Source organism: Mastigoproctus giganteus, chromosome 2 (genome assembly GCF_048544385.1).
Source record: "Mastigoproctus giganteus isolate SK-2022 chromosome 2, ASM4854438v1, whole genome shotgun sequence".
Taxonomy (NCBI): Eukaryota; Metazoa; Arthropoda; class Arachnida; order Uropygi; family Thelyphonidae; genus Mastigoproctus; species Mastigoproctus giganteus.
The window spans coordinates 193,415,584-193,441,765 of record NC_143576.1 but is presented as its reverse complement, the minus strand read 5'-3'; the positions used below and the strand labels follow the sequence as shown (position 1 = coordinate 193,441,765).

The 26,182-nt window shown below is 35.9% G+C and overlaps 1 protein-coding gene across 1 annotated transcript in view; it reads left to right on the top strand.

Moving 5' to 3' along the window:
• Nucleotides 1-26,182, top strand: part of mor (SWI/SNF- related protein mor) — a 385,701-nt gene that overhangs the window by 169,685 nt on the left and 189,834 nt on the right. The window contains exons 14-15 of the mRNA XM_090390116.1: nucleotides 546-703; nucleotides 19,377-19,448. Of these exons, the coding sequence (XP_090246242.1) occupies nucleotides 546-703; nucleotides 19,377-19,448 (230 nt within the window). The remainder of the gene's footprint in view (nucleotides 1-545; nucleotides 704-19,376; nucleotides 19,449-26,182) is intronic.

The following is a 26,182-nucleotide window of genomic DNA, read 5'->3' as shown; positions in this document are numbered from 1 at the left end:
CATCTCTGTGCATTAGTAACCAGCAACTACCAAGTCTAGTAGTAGGTTATAAATAAAAAATATATATATATATATTTTTTTTCCTGCTCTAATATATTTGTATCTGTTAGTAAAAATAAATTAATCTGTGACCTTAGTGCAAAAGGAAAAGAATTCTGTTAGATTAGTATGCCTGCATACCTTGATTAGATGCTTCCATCTACTCCTAATACTTAGTATATAGTAAGAAAGATCCATATAAAAACAACTTTAGAAATGGTTTTTTAATGAAAATTTTCTGCGGGTATTATTATTATTGAAATATAATGTAAGTCTGAATGATTGAAGAAAATTAAAAAAAAACTATAAAGCGTAATAATTGTATATAAATATTAAAGCGGTTTTAAGTATTTTTATTATGTTTTCAGTGACTGCCTAGCTAGTTATCATTTCCAAAGTATTTTTTCTTTAAAGTTAATTTCTTCTTTGCATTGAATTCTTAAGTATAAAAAATAGTTGTTATTTCAGTAATCTTATTCTGTTTTCCCTCCTGTTTCTTCCTCTAGGCTGATAAAGAAGAGAAAGGAAGGCTTTCTCGACCTTCCACTCCCAATGGTCAAATACGTAATGATAGAATTCCAGATGATGGCCAGGATGATAATGTTACTGAGCAAGCTAACCACATTATTATTCCAAGTTATGCAGCATGGTTTGATTATAACAGGTAAGTACTTCTATGGTTATTTTTTTCCCCAAAAAATTATAATTTATATATTGCAATTCATTGAAACCAGCATTATTTTAACGTAAGTATAACTGATTCTTTATGACAGTAATTTGTAGTAAATAATTTCAGCTTGTAATGGGAAAAAGAATTTTGTTAATTAAATTTTAAAAAAAAATTCTGTTTATACTCCGGCACGACAACCAAGTCAGTAGAATTTATAATAAATCATCAATACAAATATTTATCACATTTAGTAGTCACAGGCTTGAACCCCAGTCCACTCAAGGAACTCGTGCTGATCACTCGGCTACATCAAGCCTAATGTTAATCGAAACCTCACAAAGTATTTAACATTATTTGTTTTTACTTGATTGATAGTGCGATAAATAAAATTACATTATGAAATGTGGAAATACAAATTAGCTGTGATCTGGCAGTGATATAACCTTACAGGCTCTGGCTATGAGCTGAACTTTATTCATTGAACTGCAACACCAAGTGGAGAAACAAAGAGAATTATATCCCTTATGCTTTATATAAAATTGTTATGATACATATTATTATTGTTATTATTAGCCTTATGGTCCAAGGAAGCTTTTGCTGCATCAGCCAAAAAAAAAAAAAAAAAAAAAGGGACTTACCCCGAGAGAGAGAGAGAGAGAGAGAGAGAGAGAGAACACGAGTCAGCAGTAGAAGGAAATCACCAAGAAAAAGAAGAATAATGATATCCAGCTCAGGACCCTGCATGTGCCAAGCCCATACTCACAAGATGTGAGCCCCTGGGAGTTATATATAGACATTTTTAAAGTGTTGCAGCTGTTGAACATCACTTGTCAATTTGTTAATCAGGTTAACTGTTATAGATAGATACTTACCCAAGGAATATAAGAGTAGGGTGTCCATCTGCTCTATGGACTTTGCAGGCTGCTAAACACTAAGTAGCAGAATTTGGTAAAATTCACTTTGAAAGCAGAAAATAATAGCTAAGAGATGGATATCTGAACCTGTAATTATCTAAAATGATGAAATCAGAACTTAGGATTGAAGGTGTATCACAAAAAATAGTTTATGTCCTGACTTCATTTCTGAGGGAAGTATAGAGGTCTCAAGCAAAACAGTTCCTTTAAGTGTGCAAGCAATAAGCACCACAATACCCCCTTTTTAAGGGAAAAAATCTTTGCTTTTGAAGAACAGACTAATAAACAAAACAGCCAAGTGTATTTGCACTGTTCTTGTAAAGTTACACAGGTCATCCACAGATTGTAAAATGATCATTATCCTCTTTCATTTGTTGCATTTATTATGCCTAAGTAGCTGAGTGGTCATTGCAGAAGTATAGTAGTGTACATATTTTACATATGCTGCTTGCAAATAAACTGTGAACAGACATGGTTTGGCCTTGGTAGCCCTTGTGTCGTTAAACCAAATACCGTGGTCATATTTCACTTGACCATGTTTCAGATCCTTGGCCTCAAATTCTGGTTACTGATAATATTTCATATATGTAATTGTAAGTTCCTTTGAGTTATCTGGTTGTGCCAGAATATAAATTAAAAATATAAAATAATTTTAAGGATGTTATTGGGGGGAAGGGAATAGAGAGAGAGAGAGAAAGAAGAATATGGTCCTCTACATTTCCTAAATTTATAAATTTAGAAACAACTCTGAATGATTTTTGATTAAATTTAGGAATATGACTGCTAACATGGAAAATTTGATGTTTCAGGACTGGAAATGGTCCAAAAACATATGACTTGGTTTTTCTGTTTGCAGAGTGAAACTTGAGTGCAGTTGTATTATTGTGATATTTATTAAAGTTACGAAACACGATAAACCATTTAGTGTTATGCTTAATAAATTTCCATAGTTGAAATTGGCACTCATATGTGAAGGCAGATAACTAATCATAAATTGAATTACTTGAAAGCCACTATACAAAATTCAATGAAAGTTTGAAACAATTTGGTTTACTTTGAGCATTTATGTGATATATATAATAAGTGGATGACATAAGTAAAAAGATCAAACTCTGTAAATAAGCAGCTGCAGAATCCATATTATCAATCATATGCTAGCTTGGGGGGGGGGGGGGGAGGAGATACAAGAACTAATAGATTAACAGTAGCCACTGGCAGAGGTGAAAGTGATTCTTGCACTGCTTCTGTTGGAATGAGCAGCAGCCTGGAAAAAAAGATGCAGGGTATCTCAGAGACTGCTGGGAGTCATTGTGATACAAGTAAACACATGGGTGTGTTAGGGTAGCTAAGAATAGGAACAGGTGCATGTATACTTGCGTATACACCAATGCTAGGAGTTTGGTAAATCAATTTGATGAATTTGAGGTATTGCTCAAAACATCAAAGGCAGATATTGTTGGGATATCAGAGACGTGGTGTCACACAGATATAAGGAATGCAGAACTGGAATTTGGGGAGTACAATGTGTACAGGAAAGATAGACAGGTTAGCAGGGGAGGAGGGGTTATGCTATTAATTAAGAAACACATAAAGTCCAAGGAAGTGAAGCCAGTCGACATCGATGGACAGGGCAGTGTCGAGTCAGTTTGGTGTGACATAAGCATAGGGAAATCAAAATTGAGAGTAGGAGTGTGCTATAGGCCTAATGACTCTGATGAGTATAATAAGATATTGTACAGGGAAATAGAGTGGGCCAGTAAATCAGAGAGTCTTAAAATCGGGGATTTTAATATCCCAGATATTGACTGGAATTTGTTGGTTGGTCATTCACACACTAACCGGGCTTTTGTGGATTTATTGGATGATTGTTTTCTACATCAGCATGTTCGGGGGGCAACTAGAGGGAGTAATACACTTGATCTGATTATCAGTAGTGATTCTTCATGCATTAAGAATCTGCAGATAAAGGAACTACTAGGTGGCAGTGATCACAGTGTGCTGAAGTGGGATTTACTCAAAGAAGTAACTACCATCAGGGGTAAAGGGAAGGGTTTTTGCTTTCGTAAAGGTGACTACGGTGGTCTGAGACAGTACTTAAATTCTATATGTTGGGACCAACTGATGGTGTTACCAACAGCAAATTCAAAATGGGAAGCATTCAAAGAAATAATCTTGGAAGCTACTAGGCTTTACATACCAACTAAGAAATATTGTTCAAGGTTTAGGCCTAAATGGATGTCAGATGAACTAATGAGACATATTGCAGAGAAGAAAAATGCATGGAATACATATAAATTGATGGGTGACATGGAAGCTTATGATAGATATAAGCTAGTCTGTAACCAAGTAACAAAGGAGATTAGGCAGACAAAGGCAGATTATGAGAAACCTTTGGCAAAGGAAGCAAAGAAAAACAGCAAATTGTTCTTTACATAAATAAATTCTAGAAGGAAAGGGATGAATCAGATTGGTCCACTGAATATTGATGGTTCAACTGTTGCTGATCCTGCTCAGGTAGCTAACAAACTAAATGAATATTTTGCACCGACATTCACACATGAGGAGTTATTCAGCGAGGGGAATGCCAGAGGTGTATTCAAATCTGGCAGTAAGGTAGAGAATCTTGTAATAACTGAGTGTAAAGTGGGGGAGAAATTGTTAAAGATAAACATAAGAAAGGCACCTGGGGGTGGATGGGATCTATCCAGTTATATTAAAGGAGGCAGCAAAGGAAGTAAGCAAACCCTTAGCCATAATTATAAGAGCTTCCTTGGACTGTGGGGAGGTACCCACAGACTGGAGATGTGCAAGTGTGATCCCAATTCACAAAGGAGGATCAAAGGCTGACACAAGTAATTATAGACCTGTGAGTTTAACTTCTTTTCCAGGAAAATTAATGGAGGCACTGGTTAAAGAAGCACTGCAGGATCATCTAGACAAGACTTCAGTTATAGCTCAGACACAGCATGGTTTTGTTAAGGTGAAGTCTTGCCTGACCAATTTGATTGGATACTATGATGCAGTCACAAAAGAGCTGGATGCAGGCAATAACTTTGATATTATATATTTGGATCTTAGAAAGGCTTTTGATACTGTTGCACATGGAAGACTGCTGCACAAATTGGAGCAGTGTGGCATTGAAGGCAAATTGCTAATATGGATAAAGGGGTTGTTGAGGGGGAGAAGACAGAGAGTGGTAATCAATGGACACTGCTCATCGTGGACTAATGTTATCAGTGGAGTCCCTCAGGGTTCAGTGTTGGGTCCATTATTGTTTTCTGTATTTATAAATGATATTGATGATGGTATATCAAGCATAATATCCAAGTTTGCAGACGATACAAAGGTTGGCAGGGTTTTTAAGGACACTACTGATGCTATGCTGCTGCAACAGGATCTGGAAAGGTTGAGCAGATGGGCTGAGAGGTGGCAAATGTAAAGTACTACATATGGGAAACAGCATCCCCAGAGCAACGTATCAACTCTGTGTTACTACTCTGACAGTGGTAGAGAACGAAAAGGATCTGGGGGTAATTGTGCAGGCAGATATGAAGTTTTCTGAGCAGTGCAGATGGTCTGCAAGAGTAGCTCATGGTGTCTTGTGAATGATATACAGGAATTTTTCTAGCAGGGAAAGGAGGTGATTATCCCCTTGTATAAGGCACTGGTCAGGCCACACCTTGAGTACTGTATCTGGAGGCCTCATTTTAAGATGTAGAGCTGTTGGAACGAGTACAGAGAAGGGCAACAAGATTAGTGAATGGAACAAAGGGTTGCTCTTACGAAGAAAGGCTTAAGTTTTGCAAATTTCAGTGTCTGGAGACTAGGCACCTGCGAGGTAATCTGATTGAGGTGTATAAAGCCTTGAATGGTTTGAGCATGCTCAATGCTGATGGGATTCTTCCTCTTGCTCAGAATAATCACCTGAGAGGGCATAAATTCAAATTGAGGAAAGACAGATGTAGGATAGATGTGCAGAAGTTTGCCTTTAGCCAGCAGGTAGTTGGTTGGTGGAACAGACTTCCACCTTTGTTGTGGAAGTTGATTGCCTGAAGAAATTTAAGGCTGGGCTGGGCAGGTATTTGGAATGAACGGAGGGGTGAAATTGGAGAGGTTGTTTCTTGGCTGATACTGCATAAGCTAGCTTTCTTGCATCATGTTCCTCTACTAATGCTAATGCTAATCATTCAATCAAGTATGCAGATTTTCAGGTATTATACATGTAGTTTGGGTGCAAACTTTCTTAATCATAACTTCAAGTTATCATTAAGAATGGTGAATCTTAATTATGATAAAGAAAAAGAGTAATTATAAGAATTCAAGTGAAACTGTTATGGGACTTTAAGGGGTTGCTAAAATTAAGTTCTTAGCAACTCTTGCTGTGGATGCAAATAGCCAAAATGTTAAGCAAGTGCCAATCCTTAAAAAAAAAAAATAAATAAATAAAAATTCTGTTCACTAGGTCAGAGGAATTTACAATTAATCATTTCAACAGTGAATATAAGTGTTAATTGTTTAGCAGTCACTTGAGCTTGAACCATGGTCAACTCGAATGTATATCCTGTAGCATTCTGACACTTGACCATTCATAGTGCAGTACAGAGATTAAGGAACATCACAGAATTGAACCATTAAGTTTCAGTTCAGCCTACACCAATTAATTTGCTAGTACAGTAAACTGCAAAATCTGGCAATATTAAGAAAGAAATCCAGCACGTGTATCAAAGATTGCATTTGTCTTTAAGAATCCATGCAAAAAAGATTATTTCTCTCTTTATAAGAAGTCTACAGTACTGTTTTATCCTTTAAATGTTGTTGGCCACAAAACAGTTTAACCTGTTTGTGGTCTTTATGCATATAACATAAAATGGCACTAGGAGTGATGTGCCACAATTCATATATGAGTTCAAAATGTACCCAAACTCTATGCTCTAATTCATACCTAAAGAAAGACATCGAGCTTCTTGAAAGGGTGCAAAGAAGGGTAACTCGCCTGGTGAGATCAGCAAAAGGGCGTCCTTATGAAGAAAGACTTTGAATATGTGGGTTGCAGAGTTTGGAAACTAGACACCTTAGAGGAGATTTGATTGAGATGTTTAAGGCTCTGAGAGGCATTAGTAAAATGAATGAGGACAAAATTTTCAAGATTATAAATGATGCTAGAACTAGGGGACATAAATTCAAGTTACGGGGGGAAATGTTTAGATTGGACTGCAGGAAGTTTTATTTTAGCCAGCGAGTTATAAATTACTGGAATAAGTTGCCTTCATGGGTGGTAGAGGCCGACAGTTTGGGGAAATTCAAAGGTCATCTGGATAGTACTTTCGGGTAAGGGAAGCGCATAGGATGATAGGTTTAATTTCCTTTTTATTTATTTTTTATTTTATTTTATTTTTTTTATTTATTAATTATTATTATTTAGTTATTTATTTTATTTATTTATTTATTTTTTGTTTTTATCATTGTTTTGTTCGGATTTTTTTGGCTGGTGCAGCATAAGCCATAGGCTTTCTTGCACCATGCGGCCATTACTAATGCTAATATGAGTGATCATCCATTGAATGCCATAAATGTAAAGGCACATGAAATTAAGAGCTACTCAGTAGTAGCACACTGATTGGATGCTTTTCACTAATCTTGGCTTTTGTTTATGGACCTTGGTACACAGTTTTATTTGTACTTTGCTTGTGTTGATGTCAGTTGATGTATACGAATGAACTTTTTATGAAATTTTAAGATTTGTTCTGATTTATAATTCAGCACAAAAGTAAGTTTTCACTTTTAACAGTGAATTACAAACTTTTAATTTTCAACCATTATGTACGAATTTTCGGAATGTTGAGGATGCTGGAATGTTGATTTTTTTCAGCAATCTGAAAATTATGATACATTCAATGGGTTCTCTCATATTTAGGTGGCAGCAGAATATGTTAAACTGCGTAGGCAATACAATGTTCTTAATTCCCACACTAGAACCGATTTGACTTTGCAGTGAGTTGCCCTGAAATTGTACTACTTTCACAGAAGATCATGCCCAAAGGCTAATTATTTAAAGCCTTGCTATTTGTTTAAAAGATGAGACTGTTATGACAGCCTCTTTCAGAATTAACTGGTCCTTCATCATATAGTAGGTGCTCTGCAGTGGCCACATGCAGATGAAACAGTTGAGAAGTTGTTCAATGTGAGCTTCAATGCAGCATATGAAATTGGAGTTTTCAAAGTGGTAATATAGCTAGGCTATCTGTTTTGCCTGAGTGTTTTCACTAGAGACCACCTACTATCTGATGAGGGATTGATTAGTCTTGAAACAAACTATCATAACAGCTTCATTTTTTAAAAATAGTTAACTAAACTTTTGGAATGGCTATTTTTTTTTTTTGAAAATAGTGCAATGCTTGGGCAATTCATTACAAAGGCAAATTTGTTTTGCTGTGAGAATTATGACCATTGGATTGTCAATGTGATTTAAATCCTTCTGGCAACAAAACAGATCAAAGGACATGATAGTCTTGCAACCATCTTATTTTATTTGTTTTAGTTATAAAGCATAGTAACTATATTAGAGCCTAACTAATATCACTGCAAGATTTGGAGAAAAGTAAGTGCCTATTTATCTTTAGGTAATATTTCCTGGAGATGCAAAATAGGTCATTATTTTATTAAGATAGTAGAAACCATGACTACTATTTGTATATGAAGTAGGTATTTTTAGGCACCCAGTCATGGGTCACAGCATTAAAATTATAAATGATATTTAAAAACTTATATGAATAATAAGTTAGCCACACGACGAATATCTTATATGCTGTGCATTGCTTGTGGACTGCTGGTTGAACAACTTTGCTTTGACGTTAAAACGGACTAGTTACTTCAAAGTACAGTTGTTCCCTACAAAAGTCTCTTGTAACATATAGTGGCTTCATTACTTGCAACCCATTTAGATCTTACATAACAATACACATGCATCATGTGTATTGTTACGTAACACTTTTGAATGGAATGTTGGCAAGAGACATCTTGCCAACATGTACAGATATAGAGAGAAAAAAAAGATTTAAAAGTATGTGGGAAAGAGGAATAAATATTATACAGTTGCAATTAAACTGAATGGCTGAGTTTTATTAAGTGTTCTATAAAGTTATAATTTTAGTAATTAATTGATAAGAAGATAACTATTTATTTTTCACTTCAGTTAATCACAGGAGGAAAAAAAAAATTCAGTTAATTTTAACATAAAAATAAAAATAGAATGTGCCTGAAATTGATTTATTGCATATGTTACCCAACCTGTAATGGACATTACTTGATAAGATAAAGTTCAATTGATATCACATATTTATTAAGCTTCTTTTTTTTTTTTTTTTTTCTTTTCCCTTTGGTACCTCGAAAGCTTTTAAGGAAATCATAGCCTCTCCTGCCCCAACAAAATCTATTTGTATAAATGAAAATGTATTTTGGACATTACTCTAGAATGAAATGTCGGATTGAAGCCAAATTTTCAACATATGTTCTTGTTTTGCCCTTTGGGAAAATTTCAGGTCCAGTTAAGATTTCACAGCCCTCATTCTAACCCCCCCCTCTCCACACACACACACACACACACACACACACACACACACACACACACACACACACACACACACACACACACACACACACACACACACACACACACACACACGTGCACACGCACACACACCAGCATAAATAAAAATATGTTTTTGCATTAATTGACAAAAAAACTGCTACCAAATTCCCATTCTCTTGATCCCTGGAATGATTGTAAGTTCAATTCCAATTTGTTTAGCATTTTGTGGGACAAATGTGAATGCTTCTTGAAGAAAACAGTTGTCTTCTTGAAGAAAACTCAGCTACTCAACTTAACATTGGAGCCTACTCTCTTGCATCTGATTGTATGGAGGGATGAGCAGGATGCAGGATTTTGTTTTAGCAAAGGGTGATTATGATGGCTCAAAACATGGGCTGTGTAATGTATGCCAAATGTGAAGTGTTTAGAGAAATAATGTGAGAGGCCACTAAATATTTTATACCAATTAAATGATATTATTAAAGATAAGCTTAGTACCAGAAAAAAAAAAAAAAAAATTCATGAGGCGATGAATTTTTAAGGATACTGAGTCCTATAGTAAGTATAAACTAGTGTGTAATCAGTGGCGTAACTAGAAAAAGTGCCCCCTCCCAAATATTTGTTTTGGTTGAAGTGACCAATGCAGCACATCGATTTTACAGCAAACCTCCCCTCCCAAAAAAAACAATATACACATATATTTTTAAAATATTTCATATATAAAAAAAAATATTCACATACCAAATATAAATTAAATACATATAATGCACTTTTTTGAACTAAACTTATAAAATAAAATATTGTACTTCTTAAAAAAAAAAAAGTAAATATACCCTATACAGGCACTCCTCCACTTACATACAAACGACTTATGTACAACTTACAGATATGTACAAAGCTATTGCTGTTTGGTTATAAGAATCAATTTTGAACACCATGATATTTTTCTAAAGCAGATTTCTGGAGGTCACTATCATAAAACAATAAAAGCAATTAGGAGTTTCCAGTTTATTGGGCTTTTCTGTTAGTGCAATGTAATTATGAATGGGCAGTAAACTCGATCTTATTGCATTTGCGATGATACCAAAAGCTGGAATTCTTTGGAATTTTACATTATTCTAAAATGTGTTTCCCCTTCACTGAAATCTTCAATCATATAAAAACAAATAAATTTTTAGAATCTTCTCTTCATTCCTATTTTTTGAACTTCGTCAAGTTGTTACAATATCTCACTTGTGCATATTGTGTTAGTTGCAATTTGTGCATTCTGTGTTCTTTGTTATTGATTGCTTATTTTCTTACTGTTTTAAATTTTATGACAAAAAAAAAAAAAAAAAAACTTCAAATCCAGCAAATGTATTTACTGTACTCTTAGCATTAGTGTACATCCAAGTATACATATATCTGCTATTACTCTTAGTTACTTAGACATAGCCCATGTATTTGCTTATTCTATTAGGATCCCCATCAATCTTGATGGAGGTCCTCATAGAATTACCTTGACACTTCTGTTTGCAGCTATTGTTAATCTGTTAGTCATTGTTATTCCCCCACCTCCCAGTCTTGCAGTTTTCCAACCCATCTGAATCTTGCAGAAACATTCCATTCTGTTAACAAGCACAGGCCATCCGGGGAAGAATTCTACCCACTGAGTCCTCAGTCTCTCCAGGACTGAATTGATTGGCAAGGCTATCATCATGTATACACTCCTATTGTGTTCAACATTGCCTTGTACTTGTTAAGTAAGTCCTCAAATCTTCAAACCTTAATATTGTTAGTGCTAGTATTTGCAATGATATCATCTTCCTTGCCCTTAAAAGATGACATCTGCTCCTCTAACAGTCATCAACTTTTGCCCCTGGCAGACATATCCTGGCCCTTTTCCACCTTTCCTTTTTTGTACAATATATTTTTCCTCTTTGACAATAGAGTTACTGGTAATGATTACCTTGTGTGGGATCACTGCAATTCTGCCTTGGGGATTGCTACTCTTCTGCCTGATGCACAAGCATAAGCCGTGGCATTGAGGTGAGCATTTGATGGAACCTCAATTTAATTCCTTCACAGGCATCCTCCTTGTTCTTGAAGCTCTCTTAAATGCCCATCAGAATGCTGAGTTTGGCCTGTTTTCTTAAATACTTTGCACCAAATGCACAAAGTGACATGCCCTTTGGTTTATTATGTTACATTCCAGATAGTAGCAGTAGTAGTGGCATGTGATGCAAGAAAGCAAGTGTATGAGCTTATGCAGCATCAGCCAAAAAAAAAAAAAAAAAATCACACCATTCCCTCCAAATGCCTGTCCAGTTCCTCCTTAAATTTATTTAACCTATCAACTTCCACAACAACAGATGGAAGTTTGTTCCAGCAATTAACCACCTGCTGGCTAAAGGCAAATTTCTGCACATCTATTCTACATCTGTCTTTTCTTAATTTGAATTTATGCCCCCTTAGGTTTGTAATCTGAACAAGTGGAAGAATCCCATCAGAATTCAGCATGCTCAACCCATTCAAGGCCTTATACACCTCAATCAGATCACCGTGCAGGTGCCTAGTCTCCAGCCACTGCAATTTGCAGAACGTAAGAGGATCTCTTCATTCCCCTCACCAATCTTGTTGCCCTTCTCTGTACACGCTCAAGCAAATCTACATCCTTCCTAAAATGAGGCCTTCAGACCTGTACCCAGTACTCAAGGCGTGCCCTGACCATTACTTTATACAGAGGGACAATCACCTCCTTTTCCCTGCTAGCAAAATTCCTATATATCATTGACAAAACCCCATGACCTGCCCTGGCAGCCTGTCTGCATTGCTCAGAAAACTTCATATCTGACTGCACAATTACTCCCAGGTCTTTTTCATTTTCTACCACCTTAAGTGTAGTACCACACAGTTGGTACGTTTCTCTGGGGTTACTTTTACCCATATGCAGTACTTTGCATTTGTCAAGGTTAAACTTCAGTTGCCACTTCTTAGCACATCTGCCCAAATTATCTAGATCCTGTTGCAGTAGCACACTGCCATTACTGTCATTAACAACCCTGCCAACCTTTGTATCATCTGCAAACTTCGACACTAAGCTTGATATACCTTCAACAATATCATTGATAAATATACAAAACAACAGTGGACCCAACATCGAACCCTGTGGGACTCCACTAATAACATTAGTCCATGAAGAGCAGCACCCATTGATTACCACCCTCTGTCTTCTCCCACTTAACCATCCTTTTATCCATTGTAGCAACTTACCCTTAATACCATTCTGCTCCAATTTGTACAGTAGTCTTCAATGCACAACAGTGTCAAAAGCTTTCCTGAAATCAAACTTGAACATCAAGTTTGTTAATGAACAAATGTGTACCCAATTGTTAAGGATGGTAATTAGAGTATGCCACTTCAAGAGGATCTAAATAAGCTAAACAGATAAAATGGCAGTTGAGTTTAACCATGGGATACCCCCCTAGTTTAATCATGGGATATCCCACCCCTAATAACAGGTAGGCCCACCTTTCTCCTGGATAAGGGCAGTCACATGGCGAGGCATTGAGTCCGCTAGTTCGCAAAAGTGTTCCACAGGTATTTTCATCCATGCTTATTGCACTGCTGTCCATAATTCTGTCGCATTCCTGGGTGGTGGATCCTAAACTCGAACAGACCTTTCCATAGCATCCGAAAGATGCTCTACAGGATTCATGTTTAGTGAATGGTGAGGCCATTCCATGGTGGTAAAATCTGTGGAATGCTCTTCGAACTATGTTCTAGTCACCACAGCTCTGTGGAGAGGCACATTGCCCTGTGGGTGCATGATCACCACGAAGGGATGCAGGTGTTCTGCAAGGATGGGCACATAACCTGGACCATTCAGAGATGCATCTAGATGTACCAGAGGTCCCAACGTGTGCCAGTTGAATATGCCACCATTACCAACCATCTACAAGCCTGCCAGATACGCACCCTCCCGTCCGCTCAAAATAACTGGAAACAGGACTCATCAGACCAGGAAATCTGTCTCCAATCATCCAAGCTCCAGTGCTGATGTTCTTTTGCCCACTTGAGGCATAGAGGCCTGTGTCGTGGTGTTAGCAATGGGGCTAGGGTGGGTCGGCAGCTCCCATAACCTATTGCTGCTAATGATTGGCTGATGGTCTTGGTGGAGACATTTCTAGCATTCTCATTGAAGTCGGTGGGTAATTTGTGCCACTGTCATTTTCCGGTTGGCTGAAACAATGCGAGACAGATGTCAGCAGCCACATTCATCCACTACCTTTCTCCGCCCACAGCACTGTCCACGATGAGATGTTATTCTGGAAATGGCTTCTTCCTGATACACTCTTGATACTGTCGAATGGGGATTGTGCAATTTCTGCGATAGAATGACCTATGCATCGGACACCCACTATCATCTCTCTTTCAAAGTCAGTTAACTCACTACATTTATCCATACTGACATTGAATTACCATTTACGTGAATGCAGTGATATAGTGTACCTATATACCTGCCAAGCAGTGGGTTCATCCACTGGTAATAGAGGTGACATCGTAGTGTTGCAGAGAAACCAGTTATCCCATGAATTCTGTCCTTTCGATGTATAGCCTAACATGAAGTTCTCTGTAGTGCAAACACACACTGCAGCAACAACTTGTGAAGTTCTTGTCATTGATATGCAGGAATTTTGTGAGCAAGAGACAGAGGTAATTATTGCATTATGTAAGGCAATGATTAGCCAATATATGGAATATTGCATATAGAATGGAAATCTCACTTTAGAAAGGATTAGATCTGTGGGAAAGGGTGCAGAGATGAGCATCATGATTAGTTGGGATTCAAAAGGATATTCTTACCAAGAAAGCGCGGGGGTTCTGTAAATGTCAATCTCTGGAAACTAAGCATCTACTTGTTTACCTAACGGAAGTGTATGCGGCTTTAAAAGTACTTAAGTAAACTAAGTGCTGATGGCATCTTTACACTTTCTCAGATGAAATCAAAAACCAGGCATAAATTTAAATTGGAAAAGGATGACTGAAGAATAGAGGTGTTGAATAAAATTCCATCTGTGGTTGTGTAGATGGGTAGACAAAAATTTGGGGAGATGTTGACAAAAGATTGGGCAAATTGGAGGTTTTTTTTTATATATATATATATATTTGCTGGTGTTGTATATAAGCCTTGCTTCCTTACATCATATTACTAATACTAAAACAAGAAGGTGCTATTTGGGGATAGTTAAGAGTTAGTTTCATAACTTTTGTTCTTTAGTCTTCAGTAGGCAAGTATTCTGTTGCTGAAATTTTCATATCATATGGCTATGAAAACTTTTCTATATGCTCCGAAAACAAGCTGCCTTATCCTACACCAGTGTTAATGTTTAGGAGTTGGTGAAATGCTGTCCTTTGATTTTTTATTTTATTTTTTTATTTAATATTCACTCTAGCTTTGTGGTTCCTGGCAGAAGAAATTGCTTTATAATTTTATTTTTTTTTAGATTGTATTTTGTTTTACAAATTTTGCAACCTCTGAAATGTACAAATAATGATGCTCATTAGACTAATGGGAGAAATAGCATAAAAGCTTAATTTTCGGTACTCACCTCAATTGATCTGCTTTGTTATATGATGTTAAAGTGGAATAGGATTAAAACTAATTAAGAAATTTGGTTAAAATTAATAAATAGAGACAGAGACATTAAAAGATCTGTGATTAAAAGTAGCCCAGGAAGAAGAAGTGCACATCTTATTCCTGGTTGTCTTGTATAAAATATTAAAGTGAAGGTTAAAAGCGGCCAATTGTAATGAGAGATTTTCGTATAGACCTCTTCGGTTGGCAATGGTAGATGTAAGGAGAATTACGTATTTAAAGAGTCCCGATTTCCCTTGATGCATTGCGAAACATGTGGGAACCTCACGTGTGACAGGTTCCAGGCTGTGGAAGATTTGTCGGAAGTTTTGTGTTCAAAACATTAAGATTAGTATAGTGGTGACACCATTCTATAATGAATGCGTCATATAGAAAGATTTTAAAGTAATAATAGGAAAAAAGCTGAATCGATTAGAGGATTGTGGCTATGGAGGTGAACATGTTGAGTCAGTTCGGTGCCGGCATGATCAGTTTTGCAACTAATATAGTGGTATTAGTTGCAAAATTTTGCAACTAATTTTGTTTGTAACTCAACGTAGTGTGCACATGTGTTGGGAGTTTTTATTATACCGTATTTTGTGGATGTGCTTCTGATATACCATGCATTGCATCCTGGTTGACATTTAATTAGATTAACAATATTATTGATGTCGCTTATAGGGTAATGGCGTGTTTCTTTATAGGCATTAAACATAGATCCTAATTTATTATATGAAGAAAATGTTAGAGTTATATCAGTGTTGGCAAATATTTGATGAAGTTGTCGAGCGAGTCTATAGTGGAAAGGGAGGACAACACATATTCTGTTTGTTATCACAGTTTGTGTTGTGTGGATTATTAATTCTGTGTTTGGCAATGAAAATTATGTGATGAATTTTGTTTTAAGGGATATTGTCTAGCAATAAACTTCTCTGTGAGATATTGGAGTTCTGTGAGTAGATCGTCATGTGAAGAACAGTATTTTATGGCACTGTGGATCTGATTATAAAGGACAGATTTTTTTTAATACTAAGTGGGTGGTGCAGTCGGAAATGTAGGCATTTCCCTGTGTTTGTTCCTTTTCTGTAGATTTTAGTTCCTAATTTTGTACCTGTTTTATATATTATGAGGTTAAGGAAATAAATTTTATTGTCTTTTTCTATTTCAAGAGTGTATTTAACAAATAGATAATTTAACAAATGTATTTAACAAATTCAGTTTAACAAATTGAACTTAACAAATAGATTGTCAAAGAAGATTTATCTCCCATTAACAATACATCATCAGCATAGTACATGTAGAGTTTAATGTCTGTGGGAAACGGTTGAAGATTAATACTTGATTCTCAATGGTGGCTAAATAGATTTTGGATAAGGGGGCAGAGATTCCTAGTCCCATAGGGAGACGAGACCAAATATTTGTTTGAATATTTGGTTTCGAAATTGGAAATGTCTGGCATCAAGCAAAGTTGAGGTAAGTTCTAAAATGCTGTTTATACCGAAGGAAGTGCATTTGATTAAAGTATCATCAGCTGCTAGGAGTTCTCATAAAGAATTTAATGTGAAATCTAATTGTACATTTATGCATTCAAAAGCCTGGTTGGTGTTGCAAACTCTAAATTTTGAGAATCTTGTTAGGGGTGATATAATTTTTACCAAAATGGTGGAAAGATTGGCAAAGGCAGATTTGCTGAAGGAAACAATTGGTCATAAAGGGTGGTGGTTGGGTTTATGTAATTTTACGATACCGAATGTGTGAGGAAGGATATTGCTACGTATGCCAATTTGTTGTAGAGTGTGGAGATTAATTTCCTTGTTTGACCTTAGTCTCCTTAAAATAAGGTCCAGTTTATGTTTTGATCTGGAAATGTTATATGTGCTGTCAATTTTGTATTGTGTCCGTGTCAGAAAGAATGAATCGCATTGTTGATTTAAGTGTTTTTGTCTAAAACGACAATAGGATCACCTTTATCAGCTTTCTGTATAATAATGTTAGAGTTTTTCCGTAATTTTTGTATATTTAATAGTTGTTGCTTCGTCATATTAGGTTGCGATACTAGTCGGGAATTGATAAGGTCAATTGTTCTTGGTCTCATGTATGATTCAACATTTGTCCGGGTAGTTATTTAATTTTGTTTGTAACTCAATGATGCATTCTTTAATGGGATAATGTTGTTTTTTTATTTTTTAAAAGTAGCCTGGGAAGAAGAAGCACTTCTTCCCTGGCTACTTTTAATCACAGATCTTTTAATGTTTCCATCTCTATTTATTAATTTTAACCAAATTTCTTAATTAGTTTTCCACTTTATCCTATCCTTAATCCTATTCCACTTTAACATCATATAACAAAGCAGATCAATTGAGGTGAGTACTGAAAATTAAGCCATTATGTTATTTCTCCCATTAGTCTAATTCTTATACGGTACTTTAAGAGATTCTGTCAACCATCTGAATGATGCTCATTACTAATTTGTGGTTGTTTTTCTATTTAAAAAAATGGTATAATGGTTGTAGCATTCTGTGGCTAAAGTAACCGCCATGTGCCTAATTTCAGATGATGATCAGTAGAATGCAACAAAATCTGGATTGAAACATTTTCACTGCAAATTAATTAAATGGATAAAATGGACAGGTCTTAGATAATTCTTGATTCTCTTTAACTGTTATTAGTGTGTTGCTGGACAGAGGTCTCTCCCATGTCTGTCTATGTTCATCTGGCTGCAACCCTTCATGCATTGCACTCCAGCAGTTCCCTGGGTTTCATCTCTTCTTTTTCACACTCTAGGCTTTTTCTTACTACTTACTATCCATTGATCTCCATTTCCATTAATTTTCTCTTCCTCTCTCCTCAGTATATCCAGCCCACTATTCAACTTGAAGCATTTAATATATGCTATTATGCCAATTTCCTCTGTTTTTACTCTAACTCATCCATTTATCTTTCTGTCCCTTAGAGAAATTTCTGTATGCTTCTTTCTATCCTCTGTTGTGTTACTTTTAATCTTTGACAAGTCTTTGATTAGTCTTTTGTATTAAATGTTTCTCTTTCTTTCTTCAGTGTGATATTATAGGCAAAATACTCTGGTCAAATATTATTCATTCTAAATTTTTCATAATTTTATTTTCTCATCTCTAAATATTTTTATTTTTCGATATGATATCTAGCCGGGTTGAATTCTTCTTTCAGTTTCTTTCCTTTCATCTTCCATGTTTATTATTTGTTCCAGATAGAATAATGAAGTGGCTGTTTCTGTACACCTGCAGTTAAGTTAAAGCCACTGAATGTTGATCATGTTGTAGTTTTAGTATACAGGCATATCTTGCTATTTTAACTCAATTTGATGTTCTCCAGAAATGAGATGAATAATAAAACAAGCAAATATTGAGGTTGCTTTTTTCCCCTCCAGAGAGTAAGCTGTTATATTTTTGGATCTAATCTAAACAATTTAAAACGTGCCAATATAACAAATATGTGTTGACTATATTTATACATTAGAAAAATTATGTACAGTATATATCCTTGAGATGATACAGTATTATACACATTTATTATTCAGCTTAGTATCACTGGAAGAATTCCATATATGGTTATATCAACAGCTTGTTTACTTGTGTTCAGAATGCTTATTGCTGCCTGATTTCATTTTCAATGTTACAAGCCATCTTGTTCCTTTATTGTTGGAAGCCGTGACACTTTTTTTTTTTTTTTCCATTTTGAAATTACTGAAAATTAAATAAATGAATAAAGTTAATGGAAATCAATGTTGTAATGAATGTCAACCAAAAAAAAACCTTTTTGAATGAGTAGACAATAGTCAGTGTAAGTGATAATATGCAGCCCAAGATCATGGAGAGCCAGACAAACAAATAGTACATAAGGAAATAAGGAATACATTTTTTTCACAAGTAAAAATAAATTCATATTCCCATGTTTTGTCATTTTATCTTTATTTAACAGTTACTTTATATAAGTAACCAAATAAATTTTGTTTTCTTTGAATAATATTGTATTCCAATGTGCAACACAAAAATATCATTGTGGTTTCATTATCCACATGAGTAGAAAGGTTTAACCCCAAAAAGAAAAATGTCATAAAGAATTAACCTAATGTTATTAACATGTGTAAATGCATATTTAGTGTTTTACTCAAAATTTGAAGAAACTTATTAACGTTGGTATAAATATTATAATGAATGAACACAGTTAAACAAAGACAATTTTTATTAGAAATATCAGGCTGTAATAATGGTATGACAACTTTATGCAGTTTCACAATACCTAAAATTGTAAGACAAAACTGCATTTCTAATAACACATTTTAATATATATTTTTTCTCAACATATTCACTAGCCTGGAAACTTTAGTTCTACTTCCCAGCGTCTTTATAATTATTTTATTTTATTTCACAACAAATGATGTCTTGTGATACTTAAGGTTCATTGATCATAAAGTAAAATAATAGATGATAATAAAAAAAAAAATAATAATAAGAAGAAATGACTAGCTCTGTTATCTATTAATTGCAAATTTTATTTTTGTCCTTTTAGTATCCATTCCATTGAAAGAAGAGGTTTACCTGAATTCTTTAATGCAAAGAACAAATCAAAGTCACCAGAGGTGTAGGTTATATTCTTTGCTTTCATTAATTTAGTTCTAATTTTCACTGAACAGTTATTTTAGTATGGTTAAGTATAGAGGGTAGTCATAAAATAAATGTTTTGGTGCAGATGTATTAATCTACAGACAAGAAAACATAATAACCATATTATAAGAAACTTAATATTGCAGGCTCCAAAAGAATATACAAATAAGGAACACCTCAATGCTGTGCAGACTTTTTTTTTTTTTTTTTTTTTATGAAAATCCCAAACATGAGGGATAAAACCTATAGTACTTAGTACCGTGCATGAGCTGAAGGTTGAAAAGATAAAAGAAGATACTTGTTGACATTGTACAGGTGATCCCCGCTTAATGCTGATAATTTGTTCCGGAAAAATAGAACGCTAAGTGAATCCATGCTAAGCGAGCACCGCTTTCCCATAAGGTAACATATGTATTTGCGAGTTGCGGTCAGTGCCATAGGATATTTTCTAATCAATAATAAACGGTAGTGAAAAGATGCACAATTGTCGGTCAGAATATTTAATATTCAAATATTTGTACGTATAAAATATTCTGCATCACATATGTATATAATCGTGTGGTAACTACTTATGTATCAAAATTAAGCTTAAAATTCCAATTAAAATCATGAATTTAATTGAACTAAATTGATTTTAATTGATTTAATTTAATTAATGAATTTAATCATGAAAAATGTGTCGATTTCGGGTTGTACTAAAAAAGGGTTTTAATTTTAAATCCCCTGCAGCGTTACTACCCAACAATAAAGTCAACCGATCCTTGGCCGCTTTGAAACCGGGCATGTTTTTTCTTCTTTCAATATGAAACTTCTTTTAGGCATTCGTTTCCAAAAAAAGCCTGCTTCATCTATGTTAAAAACTTGCTGAGAAGTATAACACACAATACTCCTCATCAGTAATTTTAACAAGTTCTTTTTTGAAAGTTTTTGGCTCCTTGATCTGCACTTGCAGCTTCTCCCTGAATTTTAAATCTTTTCAGCCAGCCCTTACTAGTTTTAAATGGTTCCACATTTTTTTATTTTTAGGTAAGTTTTCTTCAGATCATCATATAGGCTAATCTCTCTCTCTCTCTCTCTCTCTCTCTCTCTCTCTCTCTCTCTCTCTCTCTCTCTCTCTCTCTCTCTTTTAAATATTTAATTTAACTGAATTCTGCATTGGATATTACCTTCAATAAAATTAGTTAAAGTCTCTCCATTTCAATCCTAATAGCCAGCCTAGCCCTAGTTGCTTGCAGTGAAACAGCTGTCTTTCCTGCTGCTAAAATTAATTCTTTATTTCTTATAATTGTTCTTACAGTTAAACTTGCCAGTCCTAAATTATGGCACACATCCGCTTGTTGTTGACCGGAATTGATTTGCTTCAAAATGTCTAATTTAATTTTCAAATTCACTCTTTTTTTTTTTTTTTACATTTATAATCTTCGTACTGCATCCAGACGTTGTTGCTGCTTCATTCTTATCCGCCATTATTAACTCTTCGAAAAAGTAACTGCCTTGGTTGCATTAATTATGATACAATGTTCGAGTAAACTGTCCGTTACGCATTCTCTACCTAATACTGTACCGAGTGATGACTAGGCTTCGGATAAATACATATAACGCAAATATTACAACCAATATACTTGATCATTTTTTAAAATGTTTATCTCGGAACTATGTAAGAAGTCACTGTACTGCAATTAAATTAGCGTGCGAGAAAATTTCACTGAGTGTGGGAAAATTTCTCAAGTCGTCGTGGGAAACGTTTTAATGCTGTTTTGTTATTCATTTTGAAGCTATCGACTCCATCAAATGAAACGATTTCATTAAATATGCCAAAAATGAAATCTGTAAAAGAGCGTTTTAGTGATTTGTGACAGTGTTATAGTCAGATACGGGTTATAATATAAGAATAGCGTTATAGCGAATCAGCGTAAAGCGAACCGCATTATAACGAGGGCCTGCTGTACTTGAATTTCTGTAGATTGTAATTTTCAGGAAATATGTATGAAGGAAGGTTGTTCCAGAAACGGAACTTGAATGAATAAATGAGGAAGAAGAAAAATTGGTTCTGTGGGTTTAAAGTTGGAAAGTAAAAGGATGTTGACTGGTTGCAGCATGTGTTTGGACTGCTTTGGAAGAGAAAGTGGGAATTATAGAAGCCAATTCAGAAGAACAGTGCCCATGGAAGTAACAGTAATAGAGGCATGTGATGCAAGAAAGCAAGCTTATGAGCTTAAGTAGCATCAGACAAAAAAAAAATTCACACAACCATTCCCTCTAAAGATTTATAAAGTTCCTCCTTGAATTTATTTAAGCTATCAACTTCTACAACAACAGATGGAAGTTTGTTCTAGCAATTAACCACCTGCTGGCTAAAGGCAAATTTCCGCACATCTATTCCAGAACTGAATTTGAATTTATGCCCCTTTAGGCTTGTATTTTGTGCAAGTGGAAGGATCCCATCAGAATTCGCGTGCTCAACCCATTCAAGGCCTTATACACCTCAATCAGATCACCTTGTAGGTGCCTAGTCTCCAGCTGCTGCAAATTGCAGAACTTAAACTTCTCTTGGTAAGAGGCTCCCTTCATTCCCCTCACCAATCTTGTTGCCCTTCTCTGTACACGCTCAAGTAAATCTACATCCTTCCTAAAATGAGGCCTACAGACCTGTACGCAGTACTCAAGGCATGGCCTGACCATTGCCTTATACAAAAGGATAATCACCTCCTTTTCCCTGCTAGCAAAATTCCTATATATCATTGACAAAACCCTATGACCTGCTCTTGCAGCCTGTCTGCATTGCTCAGAAAACTTCATATCTGACTGCACAATTACTCCCAGGTCTTTTTCATTTTCTACCACCCTAAGTGTAGTACCACATACTTGGTACTACACTTATGTTTCTTTGGGTTACTTCTACCCATATGCAGGCGCCTCTGTAGCCAGGTGGGAAGGAGCAGCAGTGCGTAGCACACGCTTCTTGATTAGACCGGGGTTCGAGCCCGTCACCACCAAATATGGAGGATGCGGAAAGGTCAGGGAATGACCACCACATATCCCGGAGCAATATGGCCTTAGTTGCTAATGCTCCTAAAAACCAAATAACAAAAACAAACATACCCATATGCAGTACTTTGCATTTGTCAATGTTAAACTTCAGTTGCCACTCCTCAGCTCATCTGCCCAAATTTTCTAGATCCTGTTGCAGTAGCACACTGCCATTACTGTCATTAACAACAGTAATGTTAATGACAGTAATGTATCATCCGCAAATCTTTCAATTGTTATACCTTCATCAATATCATTGATAAATAAACAAAACAATAGTGGGCCCAACACTGAACCCTGTGGGACTCCACGAAGAGCAGCATTCATTGATTACCACCCTCTGTCTTCTCCCACTCAACCACCCTTTTATCCATTGTAGCAACTTACCCTTAATACCATTCTGCTCCAATTTGTACAGTAGTCTTCCATGTGCAACAGTGTCAAAAGCTTTCCTGAAATCCAAGTATATGATATCAAAATTATTTTTTGCATCCAATTACTTTGTAACCACATCTTAATATTCAATCCGATTTGTCAGACAAGACTTTCCCTTAACAAACACATGCTGTGTCTGAATTATTGCTGTAGTCTTGTCTAGATGATCCTGCAATGTATCTTTAACCAGTGACTCCATTATTTACCCGGAACAGAAGTTAAACTATCTGGTCTGTAATTACTTGTCACCCTTTGATTCCTCTTTGTGAATTGGGGATACATTTGCACATCTCCAGTCTGTGAGGACTTCCCCTGAGTCCAAGGATGCTCTCATAATTATGGCTAAGGGTTTGCTTAGTTTCTTTGCAGCAGAAACAATGTCTGTGAGATAGAATGAAGACACTCTGTTAGAGATGAGTCATTACTTAACCTAACTGCCATACTTTTGAATGGAATCTAGAAGCCTGAGAGAGGTTTTGGAGGCAATGCCCCAGATGTGGGAACAGTATTCCACGGTAAAGTGGATTTGTGATTTGTACAGAGTGAACAGCTGTTTTGAAGAAAAGTAATGCTGAGAGTGAAAGAGAAAACCAAGTTTTTAAGATGCAGAGGAAGCAGTATTTGTAATGTGCATATGTGCAAGAGAGATTAGAAGTCAGGGTAATCCCTAATAATGATATGTGACCTTGCCTAGAAATCAGAGTGTCATTGAAGATAAGCATAGGAGCAAAAGAATCCTTTTTTGCAAGATAGAAGATGGGACTGTGTTTTAGAAGGATTGAAATGAATTAAATTATCTTTGCCCCACAGGAGAATTACCTGGAGATTAGCATTTAAGGACTTGGTAGTAGATATTCGAGAAGTTGAAGCAGTTTGTGCAGGACAAGGTTTCTCAAACTGAAAAGTGGAAAACAATATGATATCACCAGCAACAAAACTGTGTATTGGATTTCTGGTCAGTGGAAGAAGGTCATTAATACACAAGAGGAAAAGAGTGGGAGAAAGAAGTGAACCGTGGGGAACATCAGCATTAGTGGAGAAGTTACGAGACAGAGACCCATCACCTGCAGTGAGCAGTCAAAGAGAAAACTGAATACCCAATTACAAAAAAACATATGGCAAACCATAAGATGGAAGCTTATTTAGAGGAGCTTTATGCTAAACACAATCGAAAGCCTTTGAAATGTCAAAGCAACTGCTGAGTTTCACCAGACTTTTCCATTGAATTTTTCCATGAATGAGTAAGCCATGAATAAGCCAGAATATCACTGGTGGAGCGACACTGATGGAATCCATACTGGTGATTGTTGATCAGATGGAAGGTTTCTAGATAGTTTAAGAGTTGGTGGTTAAGTGATTTCTCCATTACTTTAGAAAGAGTAGAAGTAAGTACAATGGATTAATAATTGGATGTCAGGGATTTGTCACCCTTTTTAGGAACTGGCCTAATATGAGCAATTTCCAAGCAGAAGGGAAAACACCTTTGGAATAAGAAAGTGAAAAAAGGCAATATAGAACAGTAATTTATATTAAAATAATATTATTTGCAATTTAGGTCAACTCACACAGCTCATGTATGAGCATAAGCAGAAACCTCGAATGCCAGAATTCGTTCTTTCTCACTGGGGTGACTAGCATTAGCATTAGTAGAGGCATTTGATGCAAGAAAGCAAGCTTATGCAGCATCAGCCAAAAAAAAACAAAAAAAAACCCCACTTCCACTTCACCCCTCTGTTCGTTCAAAATACCTGTCCAGCTGAGCCTTAAACTTATTTAGGCTATCAACCTCCACGACAAGGGATGGAAGTCTGTTCCACCAACCAACCACCCGCTGGCTAAAGGCAAATTTCTGCACGTCTATCCTATATCTGTCTTTCCTCAATTTGAATTTATGCCCTCTCAGGTGATTATTCTGAGCTAGAGGAAGAATCCCATCAGCATTGAGCATGCTCAAACCATTCAAGGCTTTATACACCACTATCAGATCACCTCGCTGGTGCCTAGTCTCCAGACACTGTAATTTGCAAAACTTAAGCCTTTCTTCGTAAGAGCACCCCTTTGTTCCATTCACTAATCTTGTTGTTTACTTCTCTGTACTCGTTCCAGCAGTTCTACATCCTTCTTGAAATGAGGCCTCCAGACCTGTATACAGTACTCTAGGTGTGGCCTGACCATTGCCTTATACAAGGGAATAATCACCTCCTTATCCCTGCTGGAAAAATTCCTGTATATCATTGACAATACTCCATGAGCTACCCTTGCAGCCCGTCTGCACTGCTCAGAGAAAAGTACTAAAGTTTCTCCAAGGCAAAAATGGAATGCATGTGATTTTCAAATTATTCCAATGCTAGCATTGAAATATAACCTTGCAATATCTTTTCATAGGCTGACATAGGAGTCATATTTTTGGATCAGAAGTTGTTGTTATTTGGTTTTTAGGAGCATTTGCAACTAAGGCCATATTGCTCCGGGATATGCGGTGGTCATTCCCTGACCTTTCCGCATCCTCCGTATTTGGTGGTGACGGGCTCGAACCCCGGTCTAATCAAGAAGCGTGTGCTACGCACTGCTGCTCCTTCCCACCTGGCTACGGAGGTACCGGATCAGAAGTAAAAACAACATATAAATATCTAGAACTACCTTACAACCTATTCTACTTAAAACACTTTGTTAAAGGGAACACTGTGCTATGTTCACAGTGTTCCCTTTAACACTATGAACATAGTGTTAAATATTCACATGTAAATAAAAGTATTCACATACTTTTATTCACATATATATAACAGGAGATAAAGCAGCAGAATTCTCTTTGGAACAATGCATTTATTGTTTTTTTTTATTTTCTGCTATTATCATTTTGATAAATGGTAATAATGCTGTAGCTGTTTCTCAAGTCTGTAGAGAAGAAAAGAGAATGAATAAATGTAAAGTACTTTTCCTAGGTGAATCTTTGAAGGCATTGATATCAAAGTTTGAATAAAATGGAAATTTTACTGATGAAAATCAAAAAAAAAAATCTCTTGATACTTTTGCTGAAATCAGCTGAACTATTTTCTGCTTTACAGGAGAATGCAGTTGAAGAAAGGTGCCTAGATCAAAAATATTTGCACTTAAATGACAATGACCAAAATTTTGAAACTATATTTTTATAAGTTCAAAGCAGTGCAGTTCAAGAGTGGTTGTCCTTCACCTCCTAAGTCCACCTGAATTTTTTTATGCCTGTGTTCTCCGATTTGATGAATATAA